The sequence below is a fragment of the Meles meles genome, chromosome 12 (assembly GCF_922984935.1).
Source record: "Meles meles chromosome 12, mMelMel3.1 paternal haplotype, whole genome shotgun sequence".
Taxonomy (NCBI): Eukaryota; Metazoa; Chordata; class Mammalia; order Carnivora; family Mustelidae; genus Meles; species Meles meles.
Genome location: NC_060077.1, coordinates 83,151,553 through 83,175,084, shown reverse-complemented (window position 1 = coordinate 83,175,084; position 23,532 = coordinate 83,151,553). Strand labels below are relative to the sequence as shown.

The 23,532-nt window shown below is 44.7% G+C and overlaps 1 protein-coding gene across 1 annotated transcript; it reads right to left on the bottom strand.

The window, feature by feature from the left end:
• On the bottom strand, positions 1 to 23,271 carry SERPINB5 (serpin family B member 5). Its single transcript, XM_046025352.1, has 7 exons — positions 23,135 to 23,271; positions 15,901 to 16,075; positions 13,003 to 13,140; positions 9,436 to 9,553; positions 7,306 to 7,448; positions 4,593 to 4,760; positions 1 to 1,827 (listed from the first exon to the last, which is right to left on the bottom strand). The coding sequence occupies exons 2-7, from the start codon at positions 16,066 to 16,068 to the stop codon at positions 1,435 to 1,437; spliced, it is 1,128 nt and encodes a 375-aa protein (XP_045881308.1). The 5' UTR covers positions 16,069 to 16,075; positions 23,135 to 23,271; the 3' UTR covers positions 1 to 1,434.
• Between the last annotated feature and the right edge of the window lie 261 nt (positions 23,272 to 23,532).

Genomic DNA, 23,532 nt, shown 5'->3' with positions numbered 1-23,532 from the left:
TGTCAGTGGCATAAAAGACACTCAATATTGAACCTTCGGAACAAGAAGGAAGTTGAACCTATTTACAATGAATGCCAGAGAAGAGGTGGGTGAAGGAATGTCACGAAATCTTCAGCAAATTGCTGAAATGCTCTTTTGGTAGCGAGTTAACCCGTGTATTTGTAACAGACCAACTTCACAGATTACTGTTAACGTAAGTTACTAACTAGCTATGCGCCGTAACTAAACCCGTAGTCTGGACACACACATGTCAACGCGGAAGGACATTCCAATTGCTGTTGTTCTCTCCAAGGGCATTAGCTCCTTTCCCCTTTCCCACTAGCACGTTAGACAAAGAGACAAGTTCCTTCAACACTCAAAATACTCTTTTATCGGCTACCTTAAAAATCCCCGCATGTTTGAAGCCCCTGGCCATCAGACACCCAGAGCCTTGTTGAGCCTCTCAGCACTCCCTGCCCACCAGCGGCCGACCCCTAGCCAAGCGACCACATGCCATGTTCTGCCGAAAGTGAAAGTGGATTTTTAATAAAATCAAACCTCCCCTCGAGGTGCTGCACTTCCCATGGGTCTACAATGCCCTCGCCACCCTTCCAAGATTTCCAGAAATTCTGAAAACAAAAAGCTATTTCATAAGGGGTGGCACACTCGTTTGGCAGCAAAACCTGACATTTGTAGGCTCCTCGGAGTCTTTATCCACTCTGTGTGAGTGTTCTGTGTTTTGCGGCAGAAACATGAAAGTGTTGATTTATAGGGGGCTGTCCCGATCTCCATCGATGGAGTTCCTTCCATTACATATACTATGTGCAACAAGTTAGCTTTCTTAAATCCCAAAAAGTCAAGGAGTTGGGAGAAAACACTGGGACCGCAGTTTAAGCAAAAGGAGCTAGGGACCGACAGCAGGCCTGCACACGTGCCCAAGTTCCGCTGGAGCCAGGAAAGTTTTGTGGATCTTGTGTACCAGTTTCTTTAGTCTTTCAGGGAAGTGAGAATGTCTGGAACATTCTGTATCCCAGTGAAAGAAGCCAAAGCTCTAAACTCCTTTGTGATCTCTATCTGCCAAATAAATAAAATAAAATCTTAAAAAAAAAAAAAAAAAAAAAAAAACTCCTCCGGATTCTCCTTAACAGGAATTTTCGTTGCGGAAGACTGCATTCCTCCCCATGACCTTAGATAATTTGGCAAGTAATGAATACATATTTTTCCTCTAAGGTAACTCCTTTTCATTAAAAGCATTATGGTTTATGGTGGGGTTGGGGTGGAGAGAATAAAAGAAAGGACTGGAAAAGAAGGGCTTATTAGTGTGAGGGCTACACATGTCAAGTACCAGCTGCTTCCTGACCCAGCAATATTAACAATTTATTGTGTTTAGAAAGTGATTCTTTGGATGCAGAGTTTACAGAAAAGTCAGGTAGGACTTAACCTGGGCTCTGCCACTTAAGGAGAACAGAACTTGCCAAAGAAAATGATGTTTCGCGTTTTGTTGTGCCTGATGATGTAAATAAACGGGTGGTCGGCATTAAACTCATCCTTGTGTTGCAGGATTCGCGATCCAGGCACCTCTATGGAATCCCCGCCATCCTCCGTGATCTCTAAGCACACTCTGTGAATAACATTGGAGAGGGCCACTCCCTTGGTCTCTGACATTCCAGAGAAATCAGATGTATTCTCATTAAAGATATTTTTCAGCCCTAGGTTTTCAAGACTAGCTTTGGGATCAACAAGCTTTTCCACCTTAAATTTTGGAATGGAGAGTTTGACTTTGGCGTTGGCCATGGTGCTGGGATTGGTCCACTGCAAGAGCGTCTCTGAGTTGAGTTGTTGTTCAACCTGAAGGACCCAAAGGAGAGGAAATTATTATTATTTTTTTTTATTCCCAGTTGTAAGCGATCCAGAAAGTGCCATTGTGAGCCCAGTCTGGAAGCAGTGCAGCTACTCCACCAAACACGTAGTCAATCAGTCCCGCAGTTTGGGTGTGTGACTAGTTTCCCTTCCAGAGAAGCACCCAGCCACCCAGCCCCCAACCCTCCCACAATGGTCCCTTTGCCCGGAAATGTCTGAGGGCATTTCCTGGAAGCTGTAGAGAAGAAACCAATGCATGGATGATAATGTGGCATAAATAAGAGTGAAATAAATATAAAAGAAGCCTTTTTACACATACTCTTTCTCGAATGTTTATTTTAACTTTTCTACCAGGAAATCCAGAATATTCATGTACTTGGCATAGCACCAAAATTTGTAACGCAAATTAAACCTAAAGTTACTCTTTCTAAAATGAGAACTTGAACTGTCTACGGTCATTCTTGAAGACCCGAGGTGATGAATGTATCCATTTCAGTTGGTGGTTTTAGAAATGAGAGCGAGGCAATGACGCATAAAATGGTTTAGTCATAAAATTCTTCACTGAGCAAATCTTAGATTACTCCTTGCCCTGCTCACCACCCCACAGGCTAGAGGAGAAAGGCACGCACAAGACAGAATGACAGTACTTGACTGTTACGATCATGCCCCCCACACCACTGCACTGTAGTTACTCACCTGGAACCCCATTAAGAATCAGTGGCACAGACTGGACACAAGTTTGTTTGTTTTGTTTTTAGGGGGGGAGGGTCCCCTTGGATTCTCTTGTTAATCTACAATAATTATGTTTTCAATGACTACTGTTTCACTTATGACAAATTACTTCAATCAAAAGATTACCATAAGTACCTAGAACTTTTGAACCAAAAATTCTTGCCCCCTTGATTTGTAGGAATGAAGAGAGGGAATAAAATTCATCCATAACTCAAAAAGACTACTCAGAGGGGGAAAAAAAGGCTTTTTTTCTTCCATTATGTATGTTATGGGTCAAATCATATCCCCCCCAAAATAAATTCGTAAGTTGAAGCCCTAACTCACAGTGCCTTAAAATGCGACCTTTTGTGGGAACAGGATCCTTGTAGGTGTCATTCCGATGCGGTCTTAGGGTGGGCCCTAACCTAATAAGACCAGTGTCTATATAAAAAGGAAAATTTCAGACACAGATGCACACACACACAGAGAAAGCCATGTGAACACAGAGGCCAAAATTGAAGTGATGCATCTCCAAGCTAAAAAAGGCCAAAGATCACCAGCCCATCCCCAGAAGCTGGGGGAGAGGCATAGAACAGAGTCTCCCTCACAGCCCCCAGCAGGAATCAAGACCTTGGCCTCAGATTTCTAGTCTCTGGAATTGTAAGAGAATAAAACCCTGCCGTTTAAGCCACTGGGTTCATGGTACATTGTTACTGCAGCCATAGGAGACCAACACTACACTCATTCTTGCATTTCTCGGAGACCCAAGAGATCAGTTTCATCCATTCTGTACTGTCATCAGAAAAAGGCTGGTATGAGGGTATTTCCCGTAAGAGAAAGTGCAATGACCGCAGGAGAAAAGAGACCAAGGTGTGAATTGAGTGAGAAAGAAAAAGAGAGCAGGGAGTAAAAGAGCAATGAGGGCAGTGATGGAGAAAGTGTAACCACCATTAAAGCCGCAGGTGGGACGGAGACTGACTTAGACCTAGATCGTCCCCAGGAAAGTCAGGGAGTAACTGGCGCATGGCTGGAAATGAAGCAGGTGACCTCTGGGTGCCTCAGAGAGGCTGTCCTTCTCCTTGGCCAAGGGCCAAGGCCCTGGTGGAAGGGAGCTAGGGAAGCTGAGAAGGGAGGACCAAGGGGGGAAGAGGTGGCTGGGGAGGGGGTGCTGGATGGGGCTGCCAGAACAGAGGGGAAGCGAAAGCACCTTTCACCAGCAGATGAACCTCTGTTTAAACCTCGGGCCTCTAATAACCTACAGAAAGGATAAAGCATAACAAAATCTCATATAGGCTAGTACATTAGAAGAGCTTTTCAAGGGGCGCCTGGGTGGCTCGGTGGGTTAAAGCCTCTGCCTTCAGCTCGGGTCATGATCCCAGGGTCCTGAGATCGAGCCCTGAGTCGGGCTCTCTGCTCAACAGGGAGACTGCTTCCTCCTCTCTTTCTGCCTGCTTCTCTGCCTATTTGTGATCTCTGTCTGTCAAATAAATAAAAATCTTTTTTAAAAAAATTAAAAAATAAAAACTAAGAGCTTTTCAAAACCCACAGAATGTACCACGTGAAGAGCGAGCCCTAAAGCAAGCCGCGGACCCTAGGACAAATGTGCTATTGACTGGCTCTGGGTGGTAACAAAGGTACCACGGTAATGGGAGATGCTAACGATAGGTGCTCGAGGCTAGATGGAGAACAGAGATTCCAACTTCCTGGGCTCAGATTCCAATTCAAGACGCCATTGATGATCTATGTGACCACAGACCAGTCACCGCCCCCACTGTGCCTCAGTTTCCCTGGCCAACGAGAGCACCGTGATCATTTCCAATGCACAGATGGGCCTGCTGGGAGAAACCAGTGAGAAGGGGCATGTGGGACCTCACAGGCCGTGGGACCTCACAGGCCCTGGGGCCTCACAACTGCCAGGTAAATGTTGACTGTTTCCAGACAAAGGCCAGGAAAGGACCCTGAGACCCTTGCTGGCCACATGTCGCCAATGCACAGCAGGGGGCGCCGTCGTGTTGGACCCCTGCCTCCCTCCTCCTCCTCACCTTCTCCAGGCCTGTGGACTCATCCTCCACATCCTTGGGGAGCAGAATGAGCATGCTGAGGTGTTTATTTTGAAAGGGAAGCTCTATGACCTTACAGTTGATACCGTCGACGTTGCCCATACAGAACGTGGCCTCCATGCTCATCATCGGCACGGGTTTGGTGTCCGTCTGTAAGAGAAATTTGTAGGAGAAATTTGGACTGGTTGCTTTTCGAGTTACACAAGCATAAATACACACACACACACACACACAGAGACGTTTGTTCTTGTTATAGTTTCAGACCATTATGGCTCAACTCCCCTCTGGACCCAAACCATCACACACTAGCCCCTGAAGAGTTAATGACTTCCTTTGAAAGGTTATTCACATGCCTCATAATTCCAATCTATTTCAGGAACTAGACAGAATACTGTACTTGCTTATATAAAACAGGAAAAATAAGACAGTAGGACTGAAAACAGGGAAAGTTTAACTCAGTCTTTATAGATGCTCATAAGTACGAGCTCTTTGAACCATTCCTGGTGGATCTGACTTGATAGAAAGTTCTAGTGCAAACCACATATCTCCTTATGCAGCGCTTCCTGCTCAAACCTACACGAGAGAACACTCAGCATAGAGCAGGACAAACATCCCATTTGTTTCGTCCTCTGTTCTCCTTTAGGTTTTTTACCCTCTCCCTGTATGGCCAACCGACTCTCATCTGAGCAATGAAGAGTCCAGGGTAGAGTCGAGGACCTTGGGTTTTAGTCCCATATGTGACACAAATAGATGCTGAGATCTTGCACAAGTCACTTAACTCCTCTGGTCCTCAGTTTCCCTGTCCGTGGAATGAGGGAATCAGACATTTCTGAATAATCATCACCTCTGGGGAGGAAGAGAGAAAGACACGGGAGGGGGCGGGCCTGCGTGGGACAGCGCATCTGTTGCTTTATTTTTTTCTTTTAAAATATCTGCAATAAGGCAAAATATAAAGATTTACAAAGCTGGTTGTTGAGTACATCGGTGCTTGCTTTATTATTTTCTATAATTTTCTGTATGCTAGAAATATTTAATAGTTTTTTAAATGGGAATATTAAGGAACAGAACCATCTCGAAGTCGCTTCTAGCTCCAATGCGTTCCACACTCCTCAAAAAAAGGCCTCAGTGCCCAGGCTTTTCTCTTCAAGCCCTTCCTTTTCTGTCTCCATTAACATTTGACTTTGTACCTATATTACAAAGACACTGATTTTCTGAAGGAAAATTAGTTTATACTCAAGAGTAAGAGACTGATAGAAATTTAGTGTGACTTCTTATTTCAATCCACACCTCCTATGGGATATTTGCCTATTAACTGAATCTCTTTTAGGGGAGATTATAAACTTCATATCAGGAATAATAATGCAGTAAAACTTTTATCTGGAATCTTCAAACAGTAAGCTGAATTTCCCCGGACACCTCTCTCAAGCAGAGCTAGACTGTGTTTTACTTTTTGTAACACCTCTATTTCAGTACTTGTCACATGGTTAGAATATTTATTTAGGTGACTGTCTTTGCACTCCCCCCCCCCCCATGCCAGCTGGACTACAGTCAAAGCAGAAACCCTGTCTTACTATCTTGGTATATCCCAGCCCATAGTAGCTGCTCACTAAATATTTGGTTGACAGGTCACTAAAGACTTTGATCATGCATACAACTAGAAACATAACTGTGATAGAAAAACATACTACTTTTGAAATTAGCTGCGGTTCTTCCATTTACTTCTCTTAAAGAAGATACAGATTTGTCTAAAAATCTCCCTCGAGTTAGACTGCTAGTCATGAGAATTTGCATATAGTCACGATGACCAAAAACCATCAATTTCACTTATCAGCACCGAACATGGATACAATGACCCCATTTCTGAAATATCAATCGAGAGACATATCTTCTGAACACAGGACTAAATAAAGACTATTCCGGGAAATGGGTGTGTGTGTGTGTGTGTGTGTGTTCACCTTGTCTGAATAGACACTATATCAAACAATATAACTTCATCAACTTAGTCTATCCTTAAAGGAAACACTATAGAACCAGAGGAAAGAGTTCAGTAACATCACTGGAAAAGTTCAGTGGCTATAAAAGCAAAGCAAAGGAAACAAAAGAAAAGTGTGCATTCAAAAGGAGGACGTATCCCCACATAGCCTTAAGCAGTGTTTTTACTGCTTGCTTAGAGGAAATACAGCAAGATCAATAACATTTCAAATCCTTATTGAGTCTCCGGGATCTGCCATGACCCAGCTTTATGACTGAATCACAGTAAAGGAGTAGAACGCATCCCTCCTCCCTTCCGCCCACACTTCGTGAGATGCAAACACCACGCATTTGCGTGCTCAGCTCCAAAGCCCACAGTGCCCTCACTGACCATTACCGGGCGTGGGTCGGGTCCAGGCTGGCCCTGCGACCACTAGGAAACCCACCCTCAGCAGACTGTCTTAGGTTTTGCTTACACATAACTTGGGGCTCGTCTGCCAGCCTTTCCCAGGGAGGAGAACAAACCACCAGCAAAACCATCTAACTATTCAGTGAGAGGTCTCTGTCTCCCACCTTCCTCCCAGCCAGTAGTCTCAGGAAAAGCACACACGTCCTGGGCCTCAGTTGTCCTCACTGGAGTGAATCCCTATGGTCCCGTTTGTTGCTCTAATTTTTCAGATCTATAGTTGGGAACCTCCGACGTGCTGTCCCCCCTCTCCCATACCTTGTTGATTCTGAACGGGCATTCTTTGGTTTCGGATTCAGGAAATTTCTTCATCCACTTCCCAACGAAGTAGGCAGCATTAACCACAAGCATTTTGGTCTGGTCACTGACGCTGCTGTCAGCCAAGATGTTCTCAAAGCGGCCTGCAAACAACGATAGGAAAGCCCAGATTGCACCTGTCATTCTTCCAAACCACATCTGATATCCACACGTGCGTCCACTCGCTGAGTATTATTTATTACTGAACCCAAGGTTCAGTAGCCCGCACGCCTCAGTTCAGGAGGGTTTCCTTCTCTCCTTCCATCTTGCCACAGGATCGCTTAGCAAACACATCTAGTGAGGAGAGAGCGGAGGGGAAGGCAGGGAAAAGAAAGGAAGAACAGAAAGGAGAGAAACACGAACTACCACTTTTGAACGCCCATCCTATGCCAGCCAGCATGCTAGATGACTTCTAGGCACGATATTACATATTTCTCCCCATTTTACAGATGAGGATGCTGAGATGCGGTGCTTAAGTCACTGGCCGAAACTGACACATGAGCAAGGTCAGATTCAGGATTCAGAGCTGAGTCTTTCGGACTCCACAGCCTGCACTCTGGAATGAAAAGGCACGAGGGTAATTTTAACCTTTTCACGTGCATTGCCTCACAGGGATCCTGGAAGGCCAAGATCATTATCCCCATTTTCTATTTCAGGAAACTGGGGCTCGGGGAGGCTGAGCAGCCTCAGAGGCTCACCGGGCTGGAAAAGTGCATCTGCGCAGGACTGGGCTGCACTCTTCAGCCCATAGCCTGGCTCACCCTCCCCAGAGGGCAGTGAGGTCGTTATGGCAGGGATTCAATCCCCAGCAGCCACAACAGCTCCCTGGGGATAATGCCGTCATAGAACGAAGTCCTCATGCGTGAAGAGCACTGACGTTTTTTTTCCAAGGGATTTTCATTTACCAAATCCCGGGGATCTTCCCGCTGCTGCTCAGGGCCCACTTCGCAGACCTGTGACATGCACACGCAGGGCCCTGTCCTGGTTTCCTGCTCCTGTCACCACCATAAAGTCCTTAATATGGTTTTTAATAAATGGCCCTACATTTGCATTTTGCGCTGAGCTCATGTAACCAGTCTTGCTAATGTTAAAGGATGGGTTGACTGCTAATCACGTTAAGGAAGGAGCTGGAAGACCAGAGGAGAAGGGGAGCTGGTGGGTGGTCGTTCCAACTTTAATCTCGAGCTTCTGACTCTAAATTCAGAGGACTTTTCACTTCTCCAGTAAAATCTTAAGTTTATGAAGACTTTTTTAAAGGCCCTTATAGAGAAAATACAATCATCAGACAATTCTGGAAGCAAAACTGTTACACAGCAGTTTAAACAGCAACCGCTTTTGCTTATAGATCTTTTTTTTTTTAAAGATTTTATTTATTTGACAGAGAGAGATCACAAGTAGGCAGAGAGGCAGGCAGAGGGGGAAGCAGGCTCCCTTCTGAGCAGAGAGCCCGATGTGGGACTCAATTCCAGGAACCTGAGATCATGACCTGAGCCGAAGGCAGAGGCTTAACCCACTGAGCCACCCAGGCGCCCCTGCTTATAGCTCTTTAAACTCTGCTTAACCTGGTGCTACTTGTGCCAGTTTTTTTCTTTACAAATGAAGGCAAAGAAACATCATTTCAATGACAGATATATACGTATGAATACATTCGTGTGTGCGCACACCTAACTATGAGTACCATAGATTATCTTGGTGATCATAGATTATTTGTTAACCTACAGATCAAACTTGATCTTCAAAGTCACCATGTAAAAATTAATCAGGTAACACAGGCCCCATTTTACAGGTCAGTAAACTGAGCTTTCGTTTCCAGATTGAGAAAGCCACCAGTGACTTCCCTGAAGCCACTCTCTGTTAGAAGCACACTGGGGAGCCCAGCCAGGTGGTTGGGAATGGAAGCACCAGGAATTCCTGCCAAGCGGAAGAAAATGTAGGACACGCCCCGGGAATCCATCCGCATTTGAAAGGGCTGGAAGGGCAAGAATGTAGCCCCTCTACTGAAAACATCCGAGGAAGCCTCCAGATGTTCAAGTTGATGCTTAGCAGAAAGTTCATGAGAAGATAGGGCCCAGGTAAGGAAAGGATACTTGCCATCTGTGAGATCCTTGATTGACTCGTTGATCTGACCTTTTGTTTCTTCCAATTTATCTTTGAAGTCAACAGTTTCCATCTCCTTTGCGTAGGGTCTCTTGGTAGAGCTGATGAACTCCTGAAAAACATCCAGTTTATAAAATCACAAAGTACCTAAAGTCCACAGTCAAACCATTGCCTCCTCCCATGATTCTAACTAATGGATTGGTAAGTGTCCAGGTTGGTGAATACCCTTTCAAAATCTGAAACACTGTACAAATGGAAACTTCGCGTGGAAATCAATGAATGTTCTTTGCATGAGGTATTTCATTTCTTCAATTATAAGGCAATATCAGTTATTAAAAGCTTCCATCAATGTAGTAGCAGCTTTGGGGGGAAAAAAGGAACACTATACTAAATGTATGCAACAATTATAATATGAATTCCAAATTAGAAACATTAAAATGTGATATATATCTGTATACATACATATATATGTATATGAATATCTATATCTGTATATGTGTGTGTGTGTGTGTATCTCACACCTGAGATATTTTTTCTTCTATTCTAAGAGAGATATATATCTCTTAGAATAGAAGAAAAAATATATATATATATTAGATATCTCTTAGATATATATATATCTAAGAGATATATAAGAGATATATATATATCTAAGAGATATATAAGAGATATATATATATCTAAGAGATATATATCTCTTAGACTAGAAGAAATGGGGGCACCTGGATGGCTGCCTTCAGCTCAGGTCATGATCCCAGGGTCCTGGAATCAATCAAGCACCGGACTCCCCACTAAGCGAGGAGCCTGCTTCTCTTTGTCCCTCTACCTACTGCTTTGCCTACTTGTGCTCTCTCTCCCTCAAATGAATAAATAAATACTTTTTTCAAAATTTAAAAAACAATATAAAATACTCCAAAAGGAATCTAACCTCAATTTATATTTAAAAAAAAAGAAAGAAAAGAAGAAATGTACAGAAAAGAGAACTCTGTGAAAGGAAACTCCTATCCTCACTAAAATCAATACAGACTCTAGGGAAAACACAGCAGGGAGTCCACAGCACGTCTGCTAAAAATGTAAAACCCCAAATCCCATCCCTATTGATCTTGAGTCCAGTGATCCGAGGCCAGGAATGTGCACTTTTAAGAAACACAGGTCATTCTGATTGGGGGGGTGGGGGACCTCCTGCCACATTTGTTGATTCTATTACCAGTAAATTTGCAAATGATACACACCCAGCAGGAGGAATGGAAAGCAGTCTTTAAAAAAAAGTCTGTCAGGGCACCTGGGTGGCTCAATTCCTTAAACACCTTACTCTTCTTTTCTGCTCAGGTCATGATCTCAGGGACATTAGCTCAAGCCCCACATAGGACTCCACACTCAACACAGCATCTGTTTGTCCCTTTCTCTCTGCTCCTCCCCCTTCTCTCTCTCTCTCTCTCTTTTTCTAAAAATAAATATATAAATAAATTTTTAAATAAATAAATAGGCTTTAAAATTCTTCCAATTCCAAGTTTGGTTGAAATGACTCAAAATGTGGAATGGAAATTCAACCAAATGAGACGTATCTGATTCAATGTCCTGAGCACAGGGGGCTCCGTGAATTTCTTGAGAGCAGCTGTTTAGCCTTAGCCATTTTGCTTTTGTTAATGGCAACGCAACCTTGGGACTGAGTGTTGCCACTGACAGAGAGAGCGGGCACCTAAGAACCCTGAGCCCCAGCAAGATGAAGGACCTCCCCGCTCCTCACAGCTAGCTGCAAAATGTATTAAGCATCTCCTTCAGGACCACCTAGGGAGCTTTTTTAATTTTTCCATACTCAGACCCCAACTCCCATCCCAGGATATATATATATATTTTTTAATGCCCTAGGTGATTGCTGGCAGAAAAGAAGGCTATGTCTATATGTCTTCACACAATACAAATAAAGTCACAATAACATCTAGTGACTCATATCCTCAAAAGCTCTTGACCAGGGGGCACCTGAGTGGTTCAGTCGGTTAAGCGTCTGCTTCAGCTCAGGTCATGTTCCCAGGGTCCTGGGATTGAGCCCTGCATCAAGCTCCCTGCTCTGCGGGGAGCCCACTTCTTCCTCTTCTCTCTTCTCTCGCTATCTCTGTCACTCATCAGATGAAATAAAAAAAAAAAAAAACTTTAAAAAAATGACATAAAAAGGGGCACCTGGGTGGCTCAGTGGGTTAAAGCCTCTGCCTTCGGCTCAGGTCGTGATCCCAGGGTTCTGGGATGGAGCCCCACATCAGGCTCTCTGTTCAGCAGGGAGCCTGCTTCCTCCTCTCTCTCTGCCTGCCTCTCTGCCTACTAGAAAAACAAGCAGTATGCAGAAAGTAGAAAAATTATGGTAAAATATTTAACTGGCAATCTACCTTTTAGATGTGGAAAGCTTGAAATTCTGAGCATGCAAACACAAACGGAATCAACTCTCCACCACTAGAGAAAGAACCTCTATGTAGTACTTCACGATGCTGGCTTTGTGTTTCAAACACAGATTCTGCGAAATATGATGACACACTCAGGGGTCAAGGGTAAGGATACTACAGTGTACTCTATACGGGTCCTTCAAGAAACAGCTGAAATTAAATACCTAGGCCTACTTTGGATAGATGCCCACATGACCAGCCGAGGAAAGCAAACAAAACCTTTTAGTGACTGATCCATACAGTTGCTATTTTTTTTTATTGATTTTGAGAGACGTCAAGAGAACATTGTGTGCATGAACAAATGAGGTGGAGAATTTAAAATGGTGATCCGGGCCAGACTCCCTGCTATTCAAGGAGAAAGTGGTTTAACTCCTGAGCTGTCTTGCATCTATGGAGATACACTTACTAGAGAGTTAATACCCCATTCTCTATTCCTCTCAGTGAGGAAGCTAGGAGGAAAGGTGAGATTTAGGTGTGTTTGAGAGGAGAAAGGGAAACCCGCAAGCTTCTCTGTATTTTGGCTGTGTTGTGACTGCGAGGCGATTCTAGCTAGAAGTGGTTTCCACGATTTGCAGCCTCTCTGTAGAGGCTGCTTTTAGGCAATCAACTTGAGCAATGGAAGCCTGAGAAAGGTAGAGGATCCCACAGGACCCCCTGCTCCTTGGTTGGATACAAGCAGCCCCATTAGGCGACCCCCCTCAAAATTTCCACAAGCTCTAGCTGACCCATGGCCGGCTTACACCCAGACTGAGGTACCACAACAGGAAAATTCCATATGTTCCATACCCCCTCACCTGCCCCTTACCTAGAGCCCCCACCACTGCCTCGGGGAGGACAGTTTCTCTCTTGCTGTCCTGCCCACCACTCCCTTGCGGTGTGTTCAGTAAACGTCTGCCTCCGTCATTCTGCCTTGTGTGAGGTTGCCTCCATTGGGCAGCCCCCCATCTGATCGGGAGACCCACCCCCCACATTCTCCACTAGAACCTATTTATTTCTGAGAAGGCTGAAATCATAAACGAGCATCCTAGAAGTGAATTTCACTGACAACGAAGTTGTGGGTCTGACCACGTGAAAATGTCATTCCTGGTAAAAAGCTAAACCGTGCTCCTTGCTTTAACCCACTTACTGTAGAGGGGTTCAGAGATTTGTCTACGTAGAGCCGTTTGATTAGTTTCAGAGAGTAAAAGGAACTAAGTTTGTTCACATCCGATGTTACTGTTTGAAATCCAAAGGGTACGTCTTTGATATTTTCAAAATGAAGGACCTGTGAAGAGAAAAAAATCCATTGCCCATGAAATATTGTCTCTTTCCACTGCAGTGGATACAGGACAATGATCCACCACCTGGAGGGGGCGGGGGGGTGTCAGTATCTCCCTGTTCATGTGCCCCCATAAAGGAAAGCTTTTCAACCTGAGTATTATTGACATTTGGGGCTGGATGATTCTTGTTGGGGTGCTGTCCCGGGTACTGTAGAATGGTAAGCAGCATCCCTGGCTGACTTGGTGACCCTAGCACTCCTGCCTCCATTTGTGACAACCAAAAATGTCTCCAGGCATCGCCAGATATTCCTGGGATGGGAGGCGGCGTGGAACTGTCCCCAGTTGAGAAACACTGCCATTAAAGTCTTCTCTTTATTCAACTTTGGGGGAATTTTGCCCATTCTTCAAAAGGATGCCTCTAATGCTGATTCAGAAGGCTTTCTGAACTCGGGAAGGAGCAAAGTGCGTTGTAATGCCTGTCCAACTGAGACACAAGAAGAGAGAGAGGAGTACCAACAGAGACAATCATTAGACAGGTATCAGATTCGGGGATAGATGTGTCTCTAGCCAGGGTCTTTCTGGCCCCTTCAGTTACTCTAACCAAACGTGCGGAGGCATCGCTGATAGAAGGCAGCCACCATCCATGGGTGGCTGCCCTCAGTGGGCTACAGTCACACAGCCCTGCCTTGGATCCCAGCCTGTAGCCACTAGAAATGCAGTCCTGCCCAGCTCTTCCGAACTTCACGTTCCTCTCTGTAAAAGGGACTGAGGACACCTACTTTTTTGAGTTGGTATAACTATTACAGACCTTGCATGTAAAACACCTAAAACATCGTATGGTTTCAAAATGGTAATAATTATTCTTATACTAATATTCAAAGTCACTTAAAACTGGGATGTTATCTTCTAGAAGGCTTGATTCCTTCCATTCTTCCTAACAGCTTCTTTTGTTCCAAGCAATAGCCCAGCAGTTCCTCTGCTTCTTGGAGCCCCAGAACATGATGTCAGCACAAGGCGATCCTCTCCTCACTCCTAAGCCAGAGCAACTGCCCTGATTGCCACACTTCAGGTAATGTCACTAAATGGGCGCAATGTCTGATGACCCAAACACCTCGGTACCGCAGGGTCACATTGGCTGGTCCAAGGCAGTTCATCGCTCTCATGCCTAATGGCAGGTAAAAAGACCAGAAAATTAAAGAACCCAGGTAACCGCTACCAGGAAAACAATTGCAGGTACTGAAAAGAGCTTTATTATTAATATTGAGAACAGACCCACTACCGGGAAGTTATCTTTACTCTCCCTTCTCTAATGGGAGATGAGAAGGAAGAAGGAGAATTGGGGTGGGGATTGAGGGGTGGGGGAGTCAGCAGTGAGAGATAGATGAGAAGAGATGGGTGTTCTGCCCACAACTGGAGTTTCTTTTTCAAGCCCCAGTAGTTTTGAGTGTAAATTCTTCATTCTGACCCAAATAATATTTTGTGGGTATACTTCCTGGAGATTTATGAATATAAGAGAAGATGTTCCTTTTTTTTAATGCTTGTGAGTTGATGGAAAAAAAGATTCTGTTGAACCTAAAATGATCAACATAAAAATCATATTGGAATGGAAGTAGAAGGACATCTACCTACTATCTAAGAGGGGGAGATAGGGAAAGGGGGAAACATTTCCAGGCACAAAATAAACAATTCATGGGAATTTAAGGTACAGCAGGGTGACTGTGACTAATAATACTGACTGTACATGTGAAAGTTGCTAAGAGAGTGGGTCTCCAAAGTTCTCACACAAGAAAAAAAAAATGTGTAACAATGTAAGGTGACAGATGTTAACTCGATTTACTGTGGTGATCATTTCACAATATACGCAGATATCAAATCATTATCTCGTACACCTAAAACTAATGTGTTATATGTCAACAATATCGCAATGAAAAATAATGATAAACTGAAATAAAGGTCAATGAGTACTTAAAATGGAACAACCTGGACGATCACCTCATTTGAGGGTCTAAGAATTTTACAAAGCTAGACAATCAACCATAGCCAAAAAAGAAACTCTAAAAAAATACACACACACACACACACACACACACACACACACTCACAATTCGCATCTGCCTACAACTATATACATATAGGGGGAGGGGTGACATCATTTTAGTCCATTCTTCTCGAATGGGAGATTCTGAAACGTAAGAAAGAACAATCTGTCTTCTTATTCATCCCTGTTGCTTGAAGGTGGAAAATTTTAAATGTTATTTCTGCACCAACATAAGTGCAGATGTATTTATCCAACAGGGATACATTACTGTATTGTAGAGCACATGTGGATATATTACTATATTATAGGGGACAATATATTATAGAGCAGAATGCGGTTGAGCCCGAATCTTAAAGCACGATGCTGGCAGTAAATTTTGTGCATAAGACAGGGGGTATGTGCAGGGGCACATTTAATAAACACCATCTTGATTGATCCTTATAATGTAACAGGTAGACTTGCCGAAGGCCACCCACTAGTATAAAGATCGTGATTGCCTAGCAGGTCCCGGGTTCTCCATCACAGCACGGTACTTGTAAATGTGGGCTGCAGGAGAGATTAATGAACATTCACATATAAAGACTGATTAAGAGGGTACTAGAAAAGGCACAACTCTCAATCCCAAGCAACTTTCTCCAAGGGCCTCCATTCGTTTCTCCCAAGGCACCGCCTATGTGTTCTAATAAGCCTGTTGGCACTCACAGCAGAAACAAGGTATAGAGCTTACCTGTCCAATTTCATCTGCCGTGTCCCCTTTGGCACCTACTTGAGCAAGGGACAGAGAGGTGGAGAGACAGATTGGAGAGAAGAGGACATTGCCCGCTGGCTCCTTTTCACACAGTTGTTTGAACAGGTCAACCGCAAAGGCTGAATTTGCCAGTCGTAGAGCATCCATTGTGGGCCTGGAGCAAAGGATAAGGATGAGGTGATTTCAGTTGACAGTTGACAACACTGATCAAAATCAGTTGGTTTTATTGACCAATTTTGTTTCAGTTAAGACTTACGTTAAACCATATAGAATTAATATTTTTGCAGATGAAAAACAGTCAAATCACAGCAGTTCTGCAAGGTTCAATTTAACATTTAGTAAGTGTTATGGGTTGAATCATGTCCCCCAAAAAGATATGTTGAAGTCCCACTCCTGGGTACCTGTGAATGAGATCTTATTTGGAAATATGATCTTTGCAGATTCAATAAGTTAGGGTCATTAGGGTGGCCCTAATCCAATATGAATGAGATCCTTGTAAGAACAGGAGAAAAGACACAGAGACAGACATGTGCAAAGGGAAGATGGCGTGAGGACACACTGGAGCAGACCACAGACAGCAAGGAGGAGAGCGAAGTCATGCTTCTAGGAACACCAGAACGATCATGGGCAATATCAGAAGGCAAGAGAAAAGCACGGGACAGATTCTCCCCTACAGCTTGCAGGGAGAGCAGGGTCCTGCCAACACCTTGATTTTGGGCTTCTGGTCTCCAGAATTGTGGGAGAATATATTTCTACTGTTTTAAGCCATGCAAACTGTGGTTCTTTGTTACAGCAACCCCGGGAGACTAATAGAGCCAGTAATGCCTTAAGAGGGCAGCGAGCACAGAGCAATATTGAACAAGCACAGCGGTTACTGTTTTTGTCGTGAGTATGTACCTACAGTGTGGAAGACCCCACAAGCAGTATTAGATGTACCAACTGAGTCCCTCCTTCTCTGAGTCTGCAACCCCTTTGGGGAGATATGGAGACAAATAAGTAGCATGTGGGGCTTCCTGTGACATGTGAGCAGTGCAACAAGTCACAAAAGAGTTAAAGAAAAGAGAGGAGGTGGGTTCAGCTAAAGTGGGGAAGTAGAGAGAACAATGAGGAGGCACCTAGTCTTGTCTGAGGACTCTTATCCTGATGCATGTTCTCTAAGTGGTATCCAGAGACCCCTGGCAGCCCCTAAGACCCTTTCAGTGGGTCCCTTTTCAGGGGCACGTGGCTGGCTCAGTCAGCAGAGCGTGTGACTCTTGATCCCTGGGTCATGCGTTCGAGCCCCTCGTTGGGCATAGAAATTAAATAATTATTTTAATTTCATAATAACTTTTAGGCATCATCTTTTTCATTTTCAATCTCTCACAAATATGCAGCAGAGTCTTCCAGAGGCTGTTTGATGTGTCTTCTCTTAAACCAAATATTACAGAGATTTAAAGAAAATAAATAACAATGTTACTCATCTTCCTGCAATTTTTTTCCTTTAGAAAACAGTTGTTTTTTCATAAAAAATATGTTATCTATGTTAACATATCATGGCTATATTATTGTCATTTTAATAAATTAGTAAATACTTCAAAATTTCTCCAGTTTTAATTTCTAATTTGGGAAATATGGATAGACATATCTGACATCAGAAAAAAGAAAGGAAAAGAAAAGAAAAACAGCTCTTTGGGATCCTCAGTAATTTCTTTTTTAAGATTTTATTTGTTTATTTGACAGAGAGATAGAGAGAGCACAAGTAGGCAGAGTGGCAGGCAGAGGGATGAGCAGGGAGCCCAACATGGGGTTGATCCAAGGACTCTGGGATCATGACCTGAGCCAAAGGCAGACGCTTAACCAGCTGAGCCACCCAGGTGCCCTGGATCCTCAGTAATTTTTAAGAGTGAAAAGGGTCTTGAAATTTAAAAGTTTGAGAAATGTTCTATTGAAAGGTCCACCTATCTGTCCAATCCAGTAGTTAACGATCAAGCCGAAAGTCACCTGGGTAACTCAAGCAGTTGGACCATAACCCTTCCTAGAACGGAGCAGAGCGTCATGGACTCCTCAGGCTCAGCCTGAGCCCAGGATAGAGTGTGTCTATGGGCCACAGAATGATATTACTACCCCTGACTGGCTGGTGCACAGGCCAAGGTTTGAAGTGTTCCCCCAAAGCCGTCAGGTACTGTGTAGTCACACACAGAGACGCGAAGAGTGAACATGACATTGAAGGACCTCTAGGAGGACATGCTCTCCGGCATCGGACAAAGTATCAGCACTCAGGACAGAGGGCTTCCTTCCAAAAGGACCCAAAGAGCTATTAGAGAGTCAATACATGAATAGGATCTCAACTGTGTACCTTTTGCCTGCACAGAAATTAAAAATTCAAAGATGTAATAATAAGATCAAGGAACGAGCCCCTGGGCTACAAATATGTTTTCAGAATCCTGCCTTTTGTGGGACATGTGGCTTGTGTGTAGGATGGATTCAAAAAGATTATAATATATATCTCAGAGTCTGTAAAAGCAAATTCATTAGCAAAAAAAAAAAAAAAAAAAAAGTTTTGTTGACCTGTTCATGCTCACTGGTCATCTTCTTCCTTCATTTTATGTCCCTGACAAGAACAGCTAAGTGAGCTTACGTCAGTGTTCTCACTGAAAACCTATTACAAGGTAACCTTCAATCTTACATTTCTTTGGGGCCCACGACCTTCCCCTCTCTCCACAGGAGTGGGTCTGAGCGGGTTGACAGCCTACTCCCAGGCAAAGCAGCCCAGCGTCAGGTGTGCAGAAGGCAATAAGACACAAACAGACACGTATGGGGTGTTTTGATGAGTAGGACCACTGTAGGGAAATTAAAAGAAACCTCACAAAAGGTTAGAGGAATCCACATGGATTGTCTCTCAGGACAAGAAGCCTGGCTTTCTCTGGCAGCAAATTTAACATTGTTGGTGCTGACTTCATCTACAGCTAACATTCAACCTGAGTTACTTTTCCATCAAAGAGAGAAGCTTAAATGAGCTATCTCTTCATCAAAGAGAAAAGCCTCAACCCAGGTCCCTGGGAACTTCTCAAAGCTTTTACAACTTGAAGCCTAATCACATTATTACTGATAAGAAAATATACCAGCTCCGCTTGAACAAACATCAGTAGTCCTTCCTAGCATGTATTTCCTACCATCGCAGGAGAAATATTTGAATAATTTTGCATAATCAATAACAAACTTGACTTTTCAAGTTGGTTTTCCTTCTTGTGTATCAGTCCTTGGAGTAATCTGCTAAGAGAATTTTGACTCAAACCCCTGGATGTGGATTGAAGGGAAAGGAAATGTCCCTTTTGTTCAAGCGAAGCCCTCTTCCTTCATGCTTTATAGCATTTGAAGATAAATTTAGTCTAAACATTCTATGCGAGTACGAGATCGCAGTGGTTTTTAGTACGGTTGATTACACAATATAATTGACACTGTGTTGCAATTCAAACCTCAGAGTCAGGCCTCTGTTGGAAAATATGAATCAGTCCACATCTATCAGCTGAGGCTTTCCCAACAGGGGGACCCTCCCTTTCAAGAGTATCTTCCTCTGCCTCAAGAGTCCTAGTGCGTGAGGGGTGCCTTCTTATCCGTGTGCTGACAAGCTCCTTTCCCAGAAAAGTCTCCTTCAAGTTGGGGAGGGTCATGCAGCCCTTTACTATCTGAGGTCCCAGAGACAATGACATTGTTTGATGCCTGACAAGGGAAGCAGAAAATGACTGCACGTGGAAATTGCTGTAGCTGCAAACAGTTACCACGCAAGTCATCAATCAGACATTGCCTGGCAAATCTGATCCCCCGCTTGGTGATGAGTACCAACTGACCTAAAACAACTTAAGGCTGATCTGGTCTAAGGTAGTTCCAATGGATGACTTTGGCCACAGTCCATTACCACCTCCCTGTGCTGCAAGATTAAGCATGCAAACAAATCTCAGCAACGTTAGCAACTCGAGCCCGGGGAAACCCATCAGGTCCTACACAGACCATTTTGGGTAAGGAATGCTATGAAAATCACGCATGCAAGAGTAGAAATTAGAAAAGAGTACAGATTAACAAGACCTACATAATAAATGTACATGTCTAATGACCTACGTACACAGTGCTAAATCGCTACAACTTTTTTGGTTTTACTTTTCACTTTGTTACTAGAGAACTTCTATCATTTTCATGAAAACCTGACAATTGTAACAAATAAGGAGAATTTCCCTACAGCTCTAACAGAGAAAACACTACATCTTTTCGTAGCTTAAATGTTTAAGAGGCACTTTTATGTTAACCAGAGAAAAGTGAGATGGAAATTTAAGAAATGCAAATGCAGCAAACAGAAAGTTGTCAGAATTTATTGCAAAGTGGCCTGTTGTTTGCATTGAATCCTAAAATCATAGATCTTTCGAGTGGGACAAGATCTTGGAATGGATCTCGTCTGGCTCCTCTCCCTCACATTATAGAAGAAGAGAGTAAGGCAGGCGGAGATGAAGCGATTGTCCCAGGCCACCCACACGGGGAGTGAGAGTGGCAAAACCAGACCTTCCTTTCCACCCGCTGCCAGACGTGTACTCCCCACCACGCCTCATCACCTTCCCTGTTGGTAATTGTGTCTTCACTGGCATGCGTTCTCTCGGAAGTCTTCAGAGTTCCAAAAACCCTACATGTCCTCAATTACCCCTTCAGAGACACTGAGAGACTTTGCACAGGTTTTGTTTTGTTTTGTTTTGTTTTGTTTTAATCCACACAGAATTTTTCTTCCCATTTTCCAAGAAACTCTTGTTCTCTTCCTGCTCTCTGCATCACAACCTACGAGTCCGATATCACTTTCATTTAATAAGTGTTACCAGGGGACCTCCTGTGTGTCAGGCACTGGGCTAGACATTGGGAAGTCACGAGTGAACATACATGGTTCCTGCCTCTGTGGAGCCGTCGTGTGGCACAATGCGTGTGGTGGGGTGACCAGCATTTGGATAGGGGCACCAGTTACTGTGGGAGCCCTCCGGGGAGAGGCTCGCTTACAGTAAAATCTTAGTGACGTCACTTCAGAGACAGTGCCATCCAAGTAAGTCACACGAAAGCAAGTCCTGAAGGAGAAGTAGGAGTTAGCCAAGCAAAAACGTGTACCAGAGAGAACGGACCCAATTCAGAGAGTGCAGGGGGTCCCAAATGAGTAGAGACACACACGCTGGGAGGTGTGCGGGTCAGTGTGCTTACATCTCTAGACCTACTACCCGTCACGGGCCCCCGCATAAAGATTCCTACAGTTTTTAATGCATCTAAGTCACTGGTCCTCGAGCTTTTCATCGCTAGATGAAAAATGAAATGGAGAGTATTTGGATGAGATATAGACCTTGTGGGTAGGTTGACCATATGTCCCGCTTTGCCTGGGACAGTCCTGGCTTATCTGTGTTGTCCTGACATTAGCAAGAGTGCCCCTTTCACTCTCAAACATGTTGTATTTGAACAAGATAAGTTCACCCTATGAATAGATCCATTCTTCTACACACATGTGCACACACACACACACCCATGTGCATGTTTTGTTCATTCCTTAAAACTATTTTTCACTGTGTCACATTATTGTGGATATCATTTAGCCTAGCCAGCCTCAGTTTACAGATGAAGAAAAATGTGGTAAAAAAAAAAAATCAGTATTTGGTCTAGGCAGTCCCTAGGCAATGTCCTGAGGAAGCTTGCCTGTTGTAATAACAACCATGGGATGCCTGGTGCCTAAAAACATAGTCTCTGCTGTCTGCACTCACGAGAAGAAAAAGTCAGAGCCAGATTAAGAAAATCGGAGATTTTGCAGCTTCTGGGGTGTGGAGGAACCTCATGAAGATTAAGGGAAGTTATGAAATGAGTAGATGTGTGTGAAAAGTGCTTGGTTAGCAGGACAGAACAGCGCAGCTATTAGTAATAAGGTCAATTGCTTAATCACCAATGGCGGGGGAGCCTCTCTATGCTCAGATACTCCGTGTGGAGCCTGATCTTGACCGCTGAGCTGCCCGACAGTAAACTAGAGCCAGGCTTGCCGCACCAGAATGACTGAAATTGCTCAGACTGCATAACTTCAAAGTCCAGCAGAGGGACTGAAGTAGCAGAATTCATGGCGTTAGGAAGCAAAGAAATAAACCCACTGAGTCATATGGAGAATGCTTGTTCAGGCGGGCATCCGTCTCTCCGCCCATCAGGGAACCCATCAAACACTTGCACAGACTGGTGGGGACTGAGGTTTGAGACCCGCCTGATTCTATTCAAAACCTCTTTGGTGACGCAGGGGTGAGCAGGCCAGTCAGAGTACTTGGGGCATCGTGGCCACAAGCTGTGAGTTGGAAGGCCAGGATTCTCCTCCATCTCCGCACTTACAAGCTGTGTGACTGGGGACCCACTTCCCCTCTGTGACCCTCCACTCCTCATCCACAACGCGAAGGGCCGAGCCGGGATGGAGGTAAGCCCTCAGCTCTGTGGGTCCGTACCTCTTCTGAGTGCAAGCCAACAGAACAGCCTGGCCTGTTAAACTGATCCGTATTAGGATACACTTCAGTGACGTCATAAAAACCGCAGTGTCTGTGAGGAAGAGACTACCACCCAGCCTATTTGAAATGTCGCCCAAGAGCCCACATGTGAAATATGTAGCTTGTTTCAAGTGTCCTGAAACCCAAAAATAGGGAGAGAGAATGCTCCCTGCCTGGAAGGATGTGTGGTTAGGAAGCGAACGCTGGCTGGGTGCTTAAAAGTGCCGAAAAGAAGAGCGATTCCAAAATCAGACTCTCACCCCGCTGGGAGGGTGAGCCAAAAGCTCAAACGCCTTCCGAGTCCCTCCAGGTTCTCAGCACCACGCCCTTTCTGAAAACCAGCATTACCAAATTCATTTCCAATTCCCAGAGAGGGCTGAAAAGGTCCTCAGAAAGACGGTCCCCTCCAGAAATCACTGTCGCACAGCCCCGCCGAACCACCGCCCAAACCTCCAAGCCCTGCTTTCTTCTCCCTACTCGCTCCTCGTCCCACTCAGTGATTTCGCTCCCTACACAGCACTCCTGGTTCCCAGACGCCCGAGAGCTCAAAGTGAGCTCAAAGTGAGCGTGACAGCTCACAGCCTGTCCTTGACAATGACCCTTAGGTCAACTTCCTTCACCACCGTGCAGCAGCTCAAATCATGATTTGGTTGTAAGAAATCTTCCTGAAAAGGGGAATCACCAGCCCTGCAGAGCGCTTTGCTTACCTGGAGTCACAGCTATCCTGGAAAATGCCCGGCAAGGGAAAAGGAAAGTGAGGGCCGTGGAAGGACCTTGCAGGAGCAGACTCTGTGGGGCAGGGGCGAGGCTCGCTCACCTGAACCGGCGCCACGCCCTCCGTGACCACTCCCTGCCTGGCTCCGCCGCCCTCCCGCTCCTACACTCCCGGCTCTTACTCAGGCCTCCTGGCAGCTGGTCCCCCAGTGAAAAAAATGATTCAGGCTGAAGTTGCTGTTGCCTGCACAGCTTCCAAAGGCCTCCGACGTGCTCGGGCAGGAAGGGCTGTCGGTGGCTCCTGCCTTGGGCTTAATGCATACATCCGCAGGTACACAAGGGCAACCCTGGGAGGCCACGTGGGACCGGAAGATGAAATGCATGAAACAGA